Source organism: Cetorhinus maximus, chromosome 2, assembly GCF_964194155.1.
Source record: "Cetorhinus maximus chromosome 2, sCetMax3.hap1.1, whole genome shotgun sequence".
In the NCBI taxonomy this organism is placed as follows: Eukaryota; Metazoa; Chordata; class Chondrichthyes; order Lamniformes; family Cetorhinidae; genus Cetorhinus; species Cetorhinus maximus.
Genome location: NC_135880.1, coordinates 194,828,051 through 194,844,774, shown reverse-complemented (window position 1 = coordinate 194,844,774; position 16,724 = coordinate 194,828,051). Strand labels below are relative to the sequence as shown.

The 16,724-nt window shown below is 43.3% G+C and overlaps 1 protein-coding gene across 2 annotated transcripts in view; it reads left to right on the top strand.

Moving 5' to 3' along the window:
* Positions 1–15,138: 15,138 nt before the first annotated feature.
* Positions 15,139–16,724, top strand: part of fez1 (fasciculation and elongation protein zeta 1 (zygin I)) — a 78,411-nt gene continuing 76,825 nt past the window's right edge. For both annotated transcript variants that reach the window (XM_078531269.1, XM_078531261.1), the window contains exon 1: positions 15,139–15,826. In XM_078531269.1, coding sequence (XP_078387395.1) covers positions 15,504–15,826 — 323 coding nt within the window. In that variant the 5' untranslated portion in view covers positions 15,139–15,503. The remainder of the gene's footprint in view (positions 15,827–16,724) is intronic.

The window sequence follows — 16,724 nt, the reverse complement described above, 5'->3', positions numbered from 1 at the left end:
GTTATCACAATGTGCTAACTGACACTCAGTTTGAGTTCCGCCAGGGCCACTCAGCTTCTGACCTCATTACAACCTTAATTCAAACATGGGCAAAAGAGCTGAACTCCAGAGGTGAGGTGAGAGTGACTGCCCTTGACATCAAGGCATCATTTGACTGAGTGTGGCACCAAGGAGCTCTAGCCAAACTGGAGTCAATGGGAATCAGGGGGAAAACTCTCCGCTGGTTGGTGTCATACCTAGCACAAAGGATGATGGTTGAGGTTGTTGGAGGCCAATCATCTCAGTTCCAGGACATCACTGCAGGAGTTCTACAGATAGTGCCCTCGGCCCAACCAGCTTCAGCTGCTTCATCAATGACCTTCCCTTCATCATAAGGCCAGAAGTGAGGATGTTCATTGCTAATTGCACAATGTTCAGCACTATCCGCGACTCCTCAGATGCTGAAGCAGTCCATGTCCAAATGCAGCAAGACCTGGATGCTATCCAAGCTTGGACTGACAACTGGCAAGTAACATTTGCACTACACAAGTGCCAGGTAATAACCAATCCAACAAGAGAGAATCTAACCATTGCCCCTTGACATTCAATGGCATTACCATCGCTGAATCCCCACTATCAACATCCTGGGGGGTTACCATTGACCAGAAACTGAACTGGACTAGCTATATAAATACTGTGGCTACAAGAGCGGTCAGAGGCTAGGAATCTTGCAGTGAGTAACCCACCTCCTGATTCCCCCAAAGCCTGTCCACCATCTACATGGCACAAGTCAGGAGTCTAGTGGAATACTCTCCACTTGCCCGGATGACTGCAGCTCCCACAACACTCAAGAAGCTTGACACCACCCAGGACAAAGCAGCCCACTTGATTGGCCCCCCATCTACAAACATTCACTCCCTCCACCGCCGACCCACAGTAGCAGCAGTGTGTACCATCTACAAGATGCACTACAGAAACTCACCAAGGCTCCTTCGACAACATCTTCCAAACCCACGACCACTACTGCCTAGAAGGACAATGGCAGTAAATACATGGGAACACCACCACCTGGAAGTTTACCTCCAAGCCACTCACTATCCTGACTTGGAAATATATTGCCATTCCTTCACTGATCTGGGTCAAAATCCTGGAACTCCTTCCCTAATTGCACTGTGGGTGTACCTACCCAATATTGATTACATTGGTTCAAGAAGACAGCTCAACACTGCCTTCTGAGGGGCAATTAGGGGTGGGCAATAAATGCTGGCCTAGTCAGCAATGCCCATATCCCATGAATGACTTCATTTTAAAAAGAGCACGGAGAGCGGGGAGAATTCATTTTAAAAATGAGTGGGGAGAGGGTGGAAACTTTATTTTAAAGAGAGCGGCGGGAGTTCATTTTAAAAAAGAGCAGGGAGAGTTCAGTGAGACCAGCGGCAGAGTGACGTCATGAACCACAACGTGACACGAGTGCAGGGAAAGGAGCTGATTGGTGAGTAGGATTAGGATTAGTGAGTATTTCTAGTCTTTAAAGTGAAAGTAAGGTCTTTAGTTTGTGTTTACGTCTCTAGTTATTTTTTTTCTCTCTTTTTCTTAAAAATAGCTTGTCAAGGAGTTAAAAGCTTGGCTCAAAGATTGGTGTGGGAGGAATGGGTTTCAGTTCATGGGGCACTGGCACCAGTACTGGGGTAGAAGGGAGCTGTTCCGGTGGGACAGACTTCACTTGAACCGTGCTGGGACCAATGACCTGGCGAACCAAATAACTAGGGCTGTAGAGAGGGCTTTAAACTAAATAGCATGGGGGAGTGTTCTGGAAAGGGGATAAGTAGGCTTACAATGCAAAAGGATTTGGCAGCCTTACAGGGCAGCTATTTAGGTAATGATACCCAGAGTGCGACAGGAAGGGACAGAGTGTACAAACATAAAAAAACAGCAGCAAATAGGGTTAAAGGGGGAAAATGGTAATAAGGCTAAATTAATGGCTCTTTACTTAAATGCACGTAATATTCGGAACAAAATAAATGCATTAATGGCACAAATAGATGTTGATGGGTATAACCCTATAGCCATTACGGAGATAGGGTTACAAGGAGATCAAAGCTGGGAACTAAATATTCAAGTGTATGTGACTTTTCGAAAGGACAGGCAGGAAGGAAAGGGTGGTGGGGTAGCTTTGTTAGTATGAGATGGAATAAGTACGATAGCAAGAAATGATCTTGGATCGGAAGATGTAGAATCCATATGAGTGGAGGTAAGATGTAACAAGGGGAAGATGACACTGGTGGGAGTAGTCTATAGGCCCCATAACAGTAGCTATACTGTAGGAGAGAGAATAAATCAAGAGATAATGAGAGCATATAAAAAAGGTTGTACATTAATTACGGGTGACTTTAATCTGCCTGTAGATTGAGGAAATCAAATTGGCATGAGTATGATTTCATAGAGTGTGTTTGGGACAGTTTCCTAGAACAATATGTTGTGGATCCAACCAGGGATCAGGCTATTTTGGATCTGGTAACGTGTAATGAGGCAGGTTTAATAAATGATCTCAGAGTAAAAGATCTCCAAGGAAACAATGACTATAACATGGTAGAATTTAGCATTCAGTTTGAGAGTGAGAAACTTGGGTCGGAAACAACTGTGCTAAACTTAAATAAGGGTTATTACAATGCAATGAGGGCACAGTGGGCTGGAGTGGACTAGGAAAGGAGTTTAGCAGAAAAGACAATTAATGAACAATGGCAGATATTTAAGAAAATAGTTCATGACTCATAACAAAGATATATCCCAGTGAGGAAGAAGGATTCAAGGAAGGACAAAAACCAACCATGGCTAACCAAGGAAGTTAAGGATAGTATCAAAGTGAAAGAAAAAACATAAAATGTGGCAAAGATTGGTGGTAAGCCAGAGGATTGGGAAACTTTTAAAAACCAACAAGAGATGACCAAAAAATAATAAAGAGGGAGAAATTAAACTTTGAGGGTAAACTAGCAAGTAATATAAAAATGGACAGCGAGAGATTCTTTAAATATATAAAAAGGAAGAGAGAGGCCAAAATGAACATAGGCCCCTTAGAGAATGAAGCTGGGGAAATAATAATGGGGAACCAGGAAATGGCAGAAGAGTTGAATAAGTACTTTGCACCAGTCTTCACGGTAGAAGACACTAATAGCATTCCAAAAATACTAAATAATCAAGGGGCAAGAGGGGGGGAGGAAATAAATACAATAACTATCACTAGAGAAAAAAGTACTAGGGAATCTAATGGGGTTAAAGGCCGATAAGTCTTCTGGACCTGATGGGTTGCATCCTGGGATATTAAAGGAAGTAGCTTCAGTGATAGTGGAAGTACTGGCAGTAATCTTCCAAGGATCCTTAGATTCTGGAAAAGTCCCAGAGGATTGGAAAACTGCCAATGTAATGCCCTTATTCAAACAGGGAGGGAGACAAAAAAACAGGTAACTATAGGCCAGTTAGCTTAACATCTGTCATTAGGAAAATGTTAGTCTATTATAAAGGATGTGATAGCAGAGCATTTAGAAATGCATTATATAATCAAGCAGAGTCAGCATAACTTCATGAAGGGGAAATCTTGTCTGTCAAATTATTAGAATTCTTTGAGGAGTTGGAACCAGTAGATGTAATATACTTGGATTTCCAAAAGGCGTACAATAAGGTACCGCACATAAGGCTATTTAATAAGACAAGAGCCCATGGTGTTGGGGATAGTTTATTGGCACGGATAAAGGATTGGCTAACTAATAGAAGACAGAGAGTTGGGATAAGGGAGGCATTTTCAGGATGACAGAGGGCACAATCTCAGAGTAAGGGGTCGCCCATTTAAGCCAGAGATGAGGAGGAATTTCTTCTCTCAGAGGGTAGTCAATCTGTGGAATTCTTTACCGCAGAGGGCTGTAGAGGCTAGGTCATTAAGTGTATTCAAGGCTGAAATAGACAGATTTTTTATCTGTAAAGGAATCAAGGGTTATAGGCAAAAGGCAGGAAAGTGGAGTTGAGGATTATCAGATCATTCATGATCTCATTGAATGGCGGAGTGGACTCGATAGGCCGAATAGCCTACTTCTGCTCTTACGCCTTATGGTTTTATGGAATGATGAAAAAAAAATTTGGACTTGAGTTCACAACCTCTGGGTTGGCCAGTCCAGGACCCTATCTACTAGGCTGTCCTGCCCATATTACTTTCCTATAGTGACCCAATGAGGAAATATCTACAAGTGGCATTCATTCTCACAGATTGAGCCTATCATAACAAATTTGTGAGGCCGCAAAAGGCTGGAACATATAGGTCTTGTACTTCATCTCAGCGTCCAAACCCAAAGGGCCACAAGACAGCTGGAAATATAAATCCAAGGTTCTTTAGGTACATCTTTGTGAGTTTACAAACAACCTTTCAAAAATGATTCTGAAAGACTTCCAATAAGAAAACGCAAAAGGGAAGAGCTAACAGGGAGTTCCAGCGCATTTAGCCAGCTATTCTTTGGAATGTGGAGTGCTGTGTCTCACATCTGTAGACAGAGCTGGTATCTTCTTGAACACTTTAGAAAGATGCAACGTTTCCACTGCATTGTTACAGCTTTAACCTGTAACTCAGTTTCAAGTTTGCTTTGACCATCGGGTTCATCCATCAGGCAATTATCGGAGCCAAAACTATTGAGGCTGCATTGAGGCCCAGACACAGTTCTGTGCAGGTATAGTAGATGGCCCAACTGAGAAACCAATAGCAGGCCCGAATGGGCCTCAGGCCTCGCGAAACAAGAGTTGGAGTGAGCCACATTGGAGCAAGAGAGACGGTAGTGAGGACAGTTAATTCGGGAGGGCACTCCCGCTGCTCTTGGCTCCACAGGAATGTTATTATTTTCAAATTTCATTTTAAAACAAACTCACATTTCATTGACATTTGGAAGAGCTGCTGAAGAATCCTGAATGTGCAGGGCCACACCATACTCAACACCTGCTCCACTAATTATAAACTAAATATACAGAAAGGCTACTCACATATTCATGTAGATTGAGCATGAGCTCTCCCACTGCTCAATTTGTCAGCCTGACGTCTATTTTACACCTCTTCACGGCTTGACTATAACCAATAACATTCGCATCACACAAGTGCAGGCAACAACCATCTACCCTTGACATTCAATGGCATTACCCTTGCTGAATCCCTACTATTAACATCCTGGAGGCTACCAATGATCAGGAACTGAACTGGACTAGCCATATAAATACTGTGACTACAAGAACAGGTCAGAGGCTAGGAATCCTGCAGCGAGTAACTCACCTCCTGACTCCCCAAAATCTGCCCACCATCTACAAGGCACAAGTCAGGAGTGAGATGGAATACTCTCCACTTGCCTGATTGAGCGTGACTCCAAAAACACCCAAAAAGATTGATGCCAACCAAAACAAAGCAACCCACTTGATTGGAACCCCGTTGACCACTTTAAACATTCACGCCGTCCACCACCAGTGCACTGTAGCAGCTTGTGTACAATCTGCAAGATGCACTGCAGCAACTCACCAAGCCTCCTTCCACAATTCCTTCCAAACCCAATACCTCTACCACCTAGAAGTTCAAGGGCAGCAGATGCATGGGAACGCCATGACCTGGAAGTTCCCCTCAAGTGACATGCTACACTGCCTAGAAATATATTGCCATTCTTGTCATTGGGTCAAAATCCTGGAGCTCCCTCCCTAACAGCACTGTGGGTGTACTTACACCGCATGGACTGCATCAGCTCAAGAAAGTGACTCATCACTACCTTCTGAAATGCTATTAGGGATGGGCAATAAATGATGGCTTTGCTAGTGACATTTACATCCCAAGAACAAATAAAGGTTGAAATGGGGAGTGGGTTTCAAAATTTAGCCTTAAACCTCTCATCACTTCACCAAGAACATTACAAGCTTTCTCTGCTAAGTCTCAAATTGATCATTAAGGAGGAGAATCTGTGTAGGTTTTGTTAATTTCCTTGGAGTTGTGTGAATGATTTAGTTAGGTTTACAAAAATAGGCATCAAGAGCACTTTTCGGCCCTGATGGTTTTAGTTCACCTTTCACCGTGAGTGCTAGATTTCAGACAAATGGCAGTGTAAACATAATGTGTAATATTGGTTTGTGCAATCAGGCTCAGAGAGTTTACGTGACATTGAATGTGCAGGTCTTTACTTAAAATAATCACGCTTCAATAGGCCTTGTCTGTAAGTGGTTTGATTTAGACAGAAGAAATGTTGATGGACTGACTACAGAGGATTCTGTCCTTGGCTCTTCTAGCAGAAGAGGACAAATAACTGGACCTTAATTATTTAAACTGACCTCTGCTAAGTTTATTTCTCGATGACGTCACTCTTCCCTATCTCTGCAACCTCCTCCAGCCATACAACCCTCCAGGAACTCTGCGCTCCTCTACTTCTGGCCCCTTGCGCATCTCTGATTGTCTTTGCCTCACCATCGGTGGCCGTGTCTTCAGCTGTCTGAAACCTAGACTCTGAAATTCCTTCCCTAAACCTATCTGCCTCATTACCTCTCTCTTCTCCTTCCTTAGAACCTACCTTTTTGACCAAGCATTTGGTCATCTGTCCTATTATCTCCTTATGTCATTCAGTGTCAAGTTTGTTTGCATACAGTCCTGTGAAGTACCTTGGGTGCTATATAAATGCAAGTTATTGTTGTTGATCATAACTGAGGAAGCAATTGGGGTGCTAACATTGAGCCTGTTTTATACCTAACTTGGTAGTACTTCATGGAGCAATGCAGCGGGAGATTTACTCTGCAGCCTGTCTAAACTGGCAACTCAAACTGGGTGGACCAAGTAAAAATGATCTTTCATGCATCATGTAATCATGTTTGATAAATTTATTAGAGTTTTCTGAGAATGTAGGGTAGATAAAAGAGAATCAGCAGAAGCACTGTACTTGGATTTCCAAAAGGCATTTGATAAAGTGCTACATAAACGGTTAATAGGCAAGATAAGGGCTCATAGAGTTGGGAGTAATATATTAGCATGGATACAGGATTGGTTAATGCACAGGAAGCAAAGAGTAGACATAAATGGGACATTTTCAAGTTGGCAGGCTGTGGATAGTGGATCAGTATTGAAGCCTCAGCTATTTACAATCTATATTAGTGACTTAGACAAAGAGACAGAGATTAATGTATCTACGTTTGCTGATGCAAAGCCAGGTGGAAATGTAAGTTGTGAGGAGTGTTATGATCCCAGCTGACGTTATTACTGGACAAGTCAGATCCAGAGTGGAACCTAGCTTGATAGACCCGAACTTTTATTTTTTGTTTAGAAATGTGGAGAATGGCTACTGACCAGTCACAGGAGTCAGATGATGAACTTTTAATAAAAGAATAAAACATTTATTAAACCAGAAAAGATGAACTATATTAGACTACTCCTTAAGCCCGGCTATACCTCTCCAGGTTTTTCAGGTTCGTAAGTATACCACAAGTTACAAAAGCTATCTTATGCTCTAATGTTCACAGTAAGTACACTGTACATGTAAACCAATAGGCGACCTGTGGTCGGACAAATCACGCTCTGAAACCAAGTGACAGACGCCACTCCATCAGATGCTATGGATCTCTCATCAGCTCCCGCCAGATACTTGAGCCAACCGGTCTCACTGAACTCCTACTTTCAGACGAGGCTTTCCAATTTCCACTGTCAAAGAATTTGCTTTGGAATCTTCTTCCAAATGACGCTTTCTCTCAGATGCCTTCCACAAGGGTCCACACCCAGAGTTTTGATCTCTCCTTCCAATGTTCATCTTCCCTGGATCGCCACGTGCATTCAAGCTTTGTCTTCCATGCACTCTCTCTCAGATACTTAGCCATGCCAATAGAACATCATTGCTTCTTAGGCCCATAGTAAAGAGTTACAGAGCTTTGGCGGTCTCCTTGGATCTTCTGGCTTCTCGCAAGCCTATTTTGCTTTCAGTCTGCTTCCTGCAGCTTTCTCCCTTTAATTTGGAGCCTTCTTCTCTGCTCCTTACATTAACTTCGCTGAACAGGACTTTGTTCAGATTCCTGTTATTCTCCCTTGACTTCACACTCTTCCTGGGACCTTTCTCCTGTTCCACTCCTTGCTTTTGGGACTTCTTCTTTGGAACCTGCTTCCTGCAGTTCATTCTCCTGTGTCCAGCTTCTCCTGGCACCTGATTTCAACTGAACTAAAACTGCTGTTCTGTCTCTGTGGGCCCCCCTGTTGCTCGGCAACAGCATAGTTTTTCCTACTTCAAGAGTCATGAACTTTATTAGAATACAGGTATGCAAACAAACCCCCGAGAGTTGCAGGCATCAGTTTAAAGTGAACCTAAAACTCAGGTTCTTTTGACATACAAATGCAGAAATATAAATTAAACTTAAACTTAAAGCTATAGCTGATTCCTAACACCCACAAATACTAATTGCTTAAATTAGATCTAATTCCTAACAGGAGGACACAAAGAGGCTGGAAAGAGACTGGTTAAGTGTGTGGGCAACAAGACGACAGATGGAGTATAATGAGGCTAAGTGTGAGATTATTCACTTTGGTCGTAAAAATAGAAAAGCAGAATATTTTTTAAAAGGTGTGCAACTTGTCAATGTTGATATTGAGAGAGACTTGGGTGTGCTCGCACAAGGAACTGAGAAATTAGGTACAGCAAGCAATTAAGAAGGTAAATGGCATGTTGACCTCTATTACAAGAGGATTGGAGAACAGGAATGAAGAAGTCTTGCTACAATTGTATGCATGTGGTGAGACCCGAATACTGTGTGTAGTTTCAGTCTCCATGTTTAACTAAGGATATACTCATGTTGGAGGCAGTGCAGCAAAGGTTCACTAGATTGGTCCCTGGGGTGAGAGGGTTGTCCTATGATGAGAGGCTGAGTAAATTGGGTCTATATTCTCTGGAGCTTAGAAGACTGAGGGGTGATCTCATTGAAACATACATGATCCTGAAGGGGCTTGATAGGGTAGAAACTGAGAGGTTGTTTCCCCTGACTGGGGAATCTAGAACATGGGGGCACAGTCCCAGGATAAGGGGCTGACCATTTAGGACTGAGTTGAGCAGAAATTTCTTCACTCAAAGGGTTGTGAATCTTTGGAATTCTCTACCCCAGAGAGCTGTGGCTGCTTCATCACTGAATATACTTAAGGCTGGGATAGACAGATTTTTGGACTCTTAGGGAATCGAGGGATATGAGTAGCGGGTGGGAAAGTAATGTTGAAGCCAAAGATCAGACATGATCGTACTGAATGGCGGAGCAGGCTTGGCGGGTCCTATGGTCTATTTTTGCTTCTCTCTCTTGTGTACACAATCCATTCTTTGTGAACCCCACTCCTATAAAGTTTAATATGAGGTGACAGCTTAGACACAGGTGTGAGTCATGTACCGTTATTATAAGTAATCTGATTATGTGCAGCTTTTAACTTTATGCAGGATCTAATTCCACCATAATATGTTGTAGAATTCTTCACAGTTACCCATCAGTGAATTTACTGATATAGCCACTGAAGGTAACACACTCACACTGATCATGATGCTGCCTTAATCCATTTCAAGTTGATGGTCTTTCTCATTGAAGAGTCTACAACGGGTTCATTTTATGAAGCAAGCTATTTTCAATTCCTCTATTGTATGGTAAGGCTGAGTGCAAAGTCATTGGTGTAAAGCTGGAGTGCAGTAGAATAGGAGTATAACATTGTCCATTCTTCATTCTGATTTCTCTCCAACCAGTTTCCAAGACTAGAAGATAAAAACTCTTACTTGTTCCTCAAAAGTACATTTTAAAATGAGCCATTAAAAGCCCAGTTCCTCCTTCTGTTTTGTTGCTGTTTTTATTAATGGCAGCGTTTGTCCTTGCTCCAATTTTCTCCCTTTGTGCCCTGAAAGCAGCAATCTTTACTGAAGTACCGCACTACAGGTGCCAGCCACACAATGGTACATTGTCCAATTATCTATTCTCCATTTCTCCGTGCAGGAACCCAGGCACTGAGAGCTGACAGCTCTCCAACTGGAGCTCCACAGTTGAATAAGAGACTCTCTACTCTGCCTCGCTCATTTGTGATCAATGGAAGCAAAGGATCAAATACTATTACTAAGTTACCTTGATTACTTGTATTCAGAAATTCAAAGCAAATTAGTTAGATTTGCAGATAATACCAAACTAAAAGAGGCATTGGGTTTGAAGAAGTCTGCTCATGAATTACAAAGTGCATTGGACACATTATATAAGTGAACAATGGCAGATCAGATTTAATGCAGACAAGTCTAATGTACTGCATATAAGGAGAGATGAAATAAGGGATACATAAATGGTATTGAAATAGTTAAGAATGATGTTTAAAGAGACTCAGGAGTTTTGATAGATCCATTGCTCAACATGTCCAACCAATTCAGAGCAGCAACCAACATTTCAAGTAAACGTCGAACTTTATGGGAAAAAATTGAAAGGAAATTGTGATCAAACTGTTCAGACTAAACACTGATACTGTGTCCAGTTCTAGTCACTGAGACACAGGAGTGATATTCCAGTGATGGTGGAAGAAGTTAGTGGAGGCAGAAAACTCCAGGAACATTTAAGAAATAATTGGTTTCTGCAGTGTGGGTCTTTAGGTATTTGCCATTGCAGTGCAGAATGCCAGCAAGGTTGAAAAACATAGGAGAGAAGGTGAGATACTTCAAAGAGTAGTGGCTGATGATGCCAAGCTTGAGGTTCAAAGGCCAGTTTATTGTAAGAGAAAGGGCAAAGAAAGGCAATGAGTTCTACAGCTTGAGCGCAAAAGAATGAAACAATATAGGAGGCAATGTAATTAGGTCTTGGTTCTAAAACCTGGAGCTAGACAGTGTAGAGAAGGTAGCCATTAACAGGTCCAGATGGACCTGGAGGAGGTTGGTTGGCCTGACTGCCTGCCTCTCTTCTGCATTTACCTCCTCACTCATGTGTCCTCGGGGACGGAACATGCATTGTGCGTTGCTACATTTGAAGCCTTCCACAATTAGGGGGCAGAGGGAATGTAGTTCATCTCCCAGGAATGTCATTTTAATTTGATTTAAGTTTCCATTAAATGTTGTATTTGTGTTGCAGTTTAAAAAGGGCACTCATTACTTCCTTTTAATTCATTGATTTAAAAACCTGCCAATAATTGGTTCAAAGAAAATTTAGACAGTGTGGAGATGATAATTGCTCTGATCACTACAAGGATTAAATTGGACCTGGGTTGGACATGAATGGGGGACGTAAAACAGGAGATATTGCATTTGACACCTGTTTTACATTCCGCCTGGATTTTAGCAGTATTTAATATTGAACGGGGCATAAAACGGGCAACTGATGGCATTCTGCCTGTTTTGAATCCTTGCCCATTTTTAATTTCACCCCCATGTGTAGGGGGTGTGTTTGTAAGGATACATTTTCTGAGTTCTGGGCACCACACCTCAGGAAGGAAACATTGGCCTTGGATTGAGTGCCACACAGTCTCATCAAAATGATACTGGGCTGAAAAGAGTTAAATTATGGGAGCAGGTTGCAATGACTAGATTTCTATTCTCTTGCGTATAGAAGATTAAAGGGTGATCTAATTGAGGTGTTTAAGATAATTAAACAATATGATAGTGTAGATTGAGAAAAATTATTTCCTTTGGCGGGAAAGTCCAGAACAAGGGACCATTACCTTAAAATTAGATCTGTCTATTATGAAGTGATTTCAGGAAGCAGAAATCTGGAACTCTCTCCCCACAAAAACTGTTCAGGCTGGGGATCAATTGAAAATTGTTAGATTTCTGTTCCATAAGGGGATTAAAGGTAATGGAACTAAGTCAAGTGGAGTTAAGATACAGATGAAGCATGATCTAATTGAACAACAGAGAAGTCTCAAAGAGTTGAATGGCTACTCTTGTTTCTATGTTCCTGTTTTATTGCTGTTTGATGGACATTGCTGTGTGCAAATTGGCTCATTTGTTTCCCACATTATTTTGTCATTTAAAATTTGTGGATAAATGAACAGCAAGACACTGACAGGAAATGCTAATGAATGGGTTCATCTTAACAGCAATGACTCAGCTAAAACCTCCTCTTTTACAATGCCCACATGGTGTAACTGGAGGACAGTTCAGGTCTTCTAGTTGCATTCTGGACCCTAGCGGTCTATATTAAATATTTTTTGCGGCCTTAACAATTCCCAAGCATCTATACTCGGGGTGCTAGAAGTATTCTGGGCCACTTCACGAAATGCAACATGTGCAGGGAGCTCATAAGCTTCAGGCCATGGAGCCTGAACAATGCGTGTGGCAGCATATTGGGCAGTCAACTCTCCAGGATTATCCTGCAGTTTCCAGGAATTAAAGATTAATCTCCTGAACATTGCTAAAAGCAACCCCAGTAGAAAGATCATAGTGACATTAGAATAATTATTGGATGTTTTTCCAATTCATTTGAACACTTGAATTTATTAGTTATGTTGGAGTTAGGGTTAAAAGACTGTTTTGCTTAGTGTTGAATGTGGTAATTTATGTAATTAATTTCAAAGAACACATCCAACCAGAACTGGTAACTCAAAGAGTACATAAAGAACAGCAGCAGTACGGGTGCTAAGGACTGGCTCCTATCAGGGTCCTTGACATTATTAGGACAGCTATTTGAGTTCTGTACACCTAAAGTGTCATCGGCTTGACAAACTTCAACTAACTGCTACAACCTTGGTGCAATATGTGATGGAGTTTTCAACTGGTGCTCGAGTCGCCTTCTACATCAGTATGCTGAACTGGATGAACAGTTTATATAAGCGAAAGAAAAACAGAAAATGCTGGAAAAACTCAGCAGGCCTAGCAGCATCTGTGGAGGGAGAAAGAGAGTTAACGTTTTGAGTCCGTATGACCCTTCTTCCTCTGAAATGTTAACTCTGTTTCTCTCTCCACAGATGCTGCTAGACCTGCTGAGGTTTCCAGCATTTTCTGTTTTTGTTTCAGATTTCCAGCATCCGCAGTATTTTGCTTTTATCTTTTGCTTTTAGTATACCTAAGTGGTTGAGTTTATTGTCTCTGTTCTATATTCGACCCCCTGTATCTGCACTCTAGTTAAAGTTCTGTTTTACTGTATGCTAATCAATGTTGCAGGACTTGCTGTCAGTATCTGTCCTACTGTCTTATTTAATTTGACCCTGGAGCAATCTTGCACTAAAGCCAGTTACTGCCAGGCAAACCAGCGCTAGGAGAGTACTCAGGAAACAGTAATCCTGCAGCATCCATGGCTGTCACTGATGTGAGTGCCTTGCCTGTGGTACCCACTGTTAATGCTAGAACTCTGTTGAATTATTTCTTTTGGTATTATGTTACAAATGGTGTTTCTTGCTGTAGTTCAGTCTGTTTAGTGTTGAATCCTTAATGCTAGATATGAATAATTACACAGTGGCAGTGGAGAGTTAGTGTGCATGCATTCTATCACACACTGGCTGTATCAGCATAACTCTGCTACACAATATCACTGAGCGTCATGTTATATATAAAGACTGTATCATTGCAGATGTCTGTGTTACACAATGATCGCATCATTGAGCATGTGTGTCTCACACTCAACAACAACAACAATTTGTATTTATATAGCACCTTTAATGTCATAAAACAAACCAAGGTGCTTCACAGGAGCAGTATCAGACAAAATGTGACGCTGAGCCACACAAGATATATGAGGACAGGTGAGCAAAAGCTTGGGTCACTCACCGGATCATTGCATATGGCTGTGTCACTGAATTACAAAACCTCTTTGTGGCACACACTGATTGGATCATTGAATGTTTCTGCATCACAGCCACTGAATCCCGAATGTGTCTACATATTTGTGTCTACATATCTTGTCACATATTTGCTCTTCCATGTCTGCCTGATTGGAAAGGTAGAAGTTTTACCCCTAACCCTCAAAGGTTATAGGTTTAAATCCCACTCCAGGGCTTCAGCTTATATTGTAGGCTGCCGCTTCAACCCCAATACTGAAGGGGTATCAGACACATATACACTCTTTTTTTTGTTCAACTGAATTCCAGTCTTCTTAACCCAAGGAAGACTTTATGATGTGAATACTCACCTGTGTTGAAGGTCAGTGGTTGGGAGGTTTAGCTGGGAATTGAGTGGGAATCTTTGGGTTGTACTTTAACTATTCGGTTTCAGGGTTTACCAGTAAAGCAGGAAGCCAAGTGTAGTTACATCAAAATAAAATGGTGTACCAGGTTCAGCTATGCAGAGCAGCATTGTTCCAGGTCTGTGTCCGTAACCTTGGCATTCTATTTGATCCTGGGCTGAATGAGGGGAGGTTGGGGGTTCTTGAGCAGTAACCTCTGTGGAATATTGGGAGATGGATGGAACTGGTCCTGAAGCACTCCCCCATCCAGCCACCCCACCTATCTACCCCAATCTCCCCCATTGCCCCCATATCCCCAACCTTCCTATCCTCTCCATCCCACTCCCGCATTGCCCCTATTCCCCCTCCCACCTCCCCCTATTCTCCCCATCCCTCTATTATCCTTATCGTCTCATTTTCCCTATCCCCCTATTCTCCCATTCCCTATTCTCCCATCCCCAATATCACCCCTCCTCATTCCTCCCCCCATTCCCCCTCCCCAATTCTCCCCATCCCCTTATTCTCCCCCTCCACTATTCTCCCCCTCCACTTATTCTCCCCCTCCCCTCCCCTCCCTATTCTCCCACTCCCCTCCCTATTCTCCCCCTCCCCCCTCCATATTCTCCCCTCCACCTCCCTATTCTTCCAGTCCCCCCCTCCCTATTCTCCCCCTCCCCTCTCTATTCTCCTCCTCCCCTCCCTATTGTCCTCCTCCCCTCCCCGTTCTCCCCCTCTCCTCCGCTCCCCATTCGCCCCCTCCCCTCCCAATTCTCCCCCTCCCCATTCTCCCCTCCCTCTATTCTCCCCCTCCCTATTCACCCCCTCCCCTCCCTATTCTCCCCCTCCGCTCCCCTCCCTCTATTCCCCCTCCCCATCTCTATCCCTCTATTCCCCCTCCCCAACCCTCTATTCCCCCTCCCCTCCCCTCCCTCTATTCCCCCTCCCCTTCTCTCCCCTCCCTCTATTCCCCCTCCCCTTCCCTCCTCTATTCCCCCTCCCTCTATTCCCCCTCCCCTCCCTCCTATTCCCCCTCCCAGCATCTTGCTGGTGCTGTCAGGGTCAAACATGGGATTAAGGTCACTGGGCTGAGGTGGTGAGCGGGGTCCAACCACCGCCTCTCAACCGACCTTGGGAAGGGAAGGAGGAAGGAAGGAAGGCGGCAGGAGCGAGTGGTCCTCGGGGCTGGTTTGGGGGTGGAGGGGAGGGAGGGGAGAGAGAGAGAGAGGGAGAGGTGCAGCCTCTGCCTGCTTCCCCCACCCTCCCCGGCTGCTCTTCACTGGAGCAGAGAGGAGGATGATGATGATGATCTCACCTTGTTGAATGCGCAGTCTCTCCGCAGCTCGGTGCTCGGGAAGCTTCTTGGGTTGTTGTTTTTTTTTTGCCTCTCCCCTTTCCCCGCCGTGATGGCAGCTCCTCTGGTCACCCTGGATGAGGAATGGCAGGATTTCTACGAGTCAAAGCCCGACCGAGCCCGGCAGCTGGAGGAGGAGAACCTGAACGAGCTGGGCTCGGTGAGCGCCCTGGGGCTCTCCCGTCAGCTGGAAGAAATGACTGAGCTGGACAATTTCAGCACCGAGATGATGAGTTTCAAGTCGATGGAGGACCTGGTGAACGATTTCGATGAGAAACTCAACGATTGTTTCCGAAATTACAACGAGAAGACGGAGAATTTGGCCCCGGTGAAAAAACAGACGGTGGAGGAGGAAGAATTGGTCAGAGATGATGAGTGAGTTGCTTTTTTTTGTGACAAACAATCTCACAGGAAAATGTAATTCCAGAAAGACAGATTGAGGCTTTGCAATTTAATCCACAATTAAAATCATTCCAAAAGACGTGCCTTGAATTAGGATTGATGCCGCTGTGGAGATTTCACACATTCCACCAAAAAAAATGTATTTATTTGTTCGATGAGTAAGTCATCCTCGGAGTTGAATTAAGTCAAGAGGCTTCTGATGCATGTGGGAATATGACCCATCGCAATAGACATTGTTAGATGCCCACTCAGTATATTCCTGATTTCCCGGCTTGTCATTTAAAAAGGTGTACTTTAACCCTGACCCAGTATTCAGCTACTTTCACCTTCAGGTTACTAAAGGGAAAAGCAAATTCATAAATGTTTGTTTTTTTTTTAAACCCCACCACAATGTCCCAATTGCTGTCGCAAGTCCCTTGTGTAACGCAGCCCTGCTTCTGATGTGCTTTCAATACAGAATGAGATTTTAGATGCTTGTGATTAAAATTTGGGGGGGGGGGGTGCTATATGCACACGATGTGTTTTACATGTTCTGCAGATTCCAGAAGATATTTTATCTCTTTAAAAAAAAAAAATAAATGAATTGACGAGCAACGTTGTAAAATTGCAGCGATCTCAACCTGCAGCGAGGCACAAAGCTGTCAGCATGTATGTAGACATGGAGAGAGAGAGGGGGAATGAGTGAGAGGGAGATGTTTTACAGATAATTCTGCATTACAGAGGGTCATAAAGACAAAACCCAGACTGCAAGTATTCCCACATGAGATGTAATACATCCCACAAGGGTCAAAGGCCGATGCCAGCGCTGCCCATTTGATGCCACTTTGTTACTCTGAGGTACATCAGCCCCCAACATTGTCGGAGTACTTTT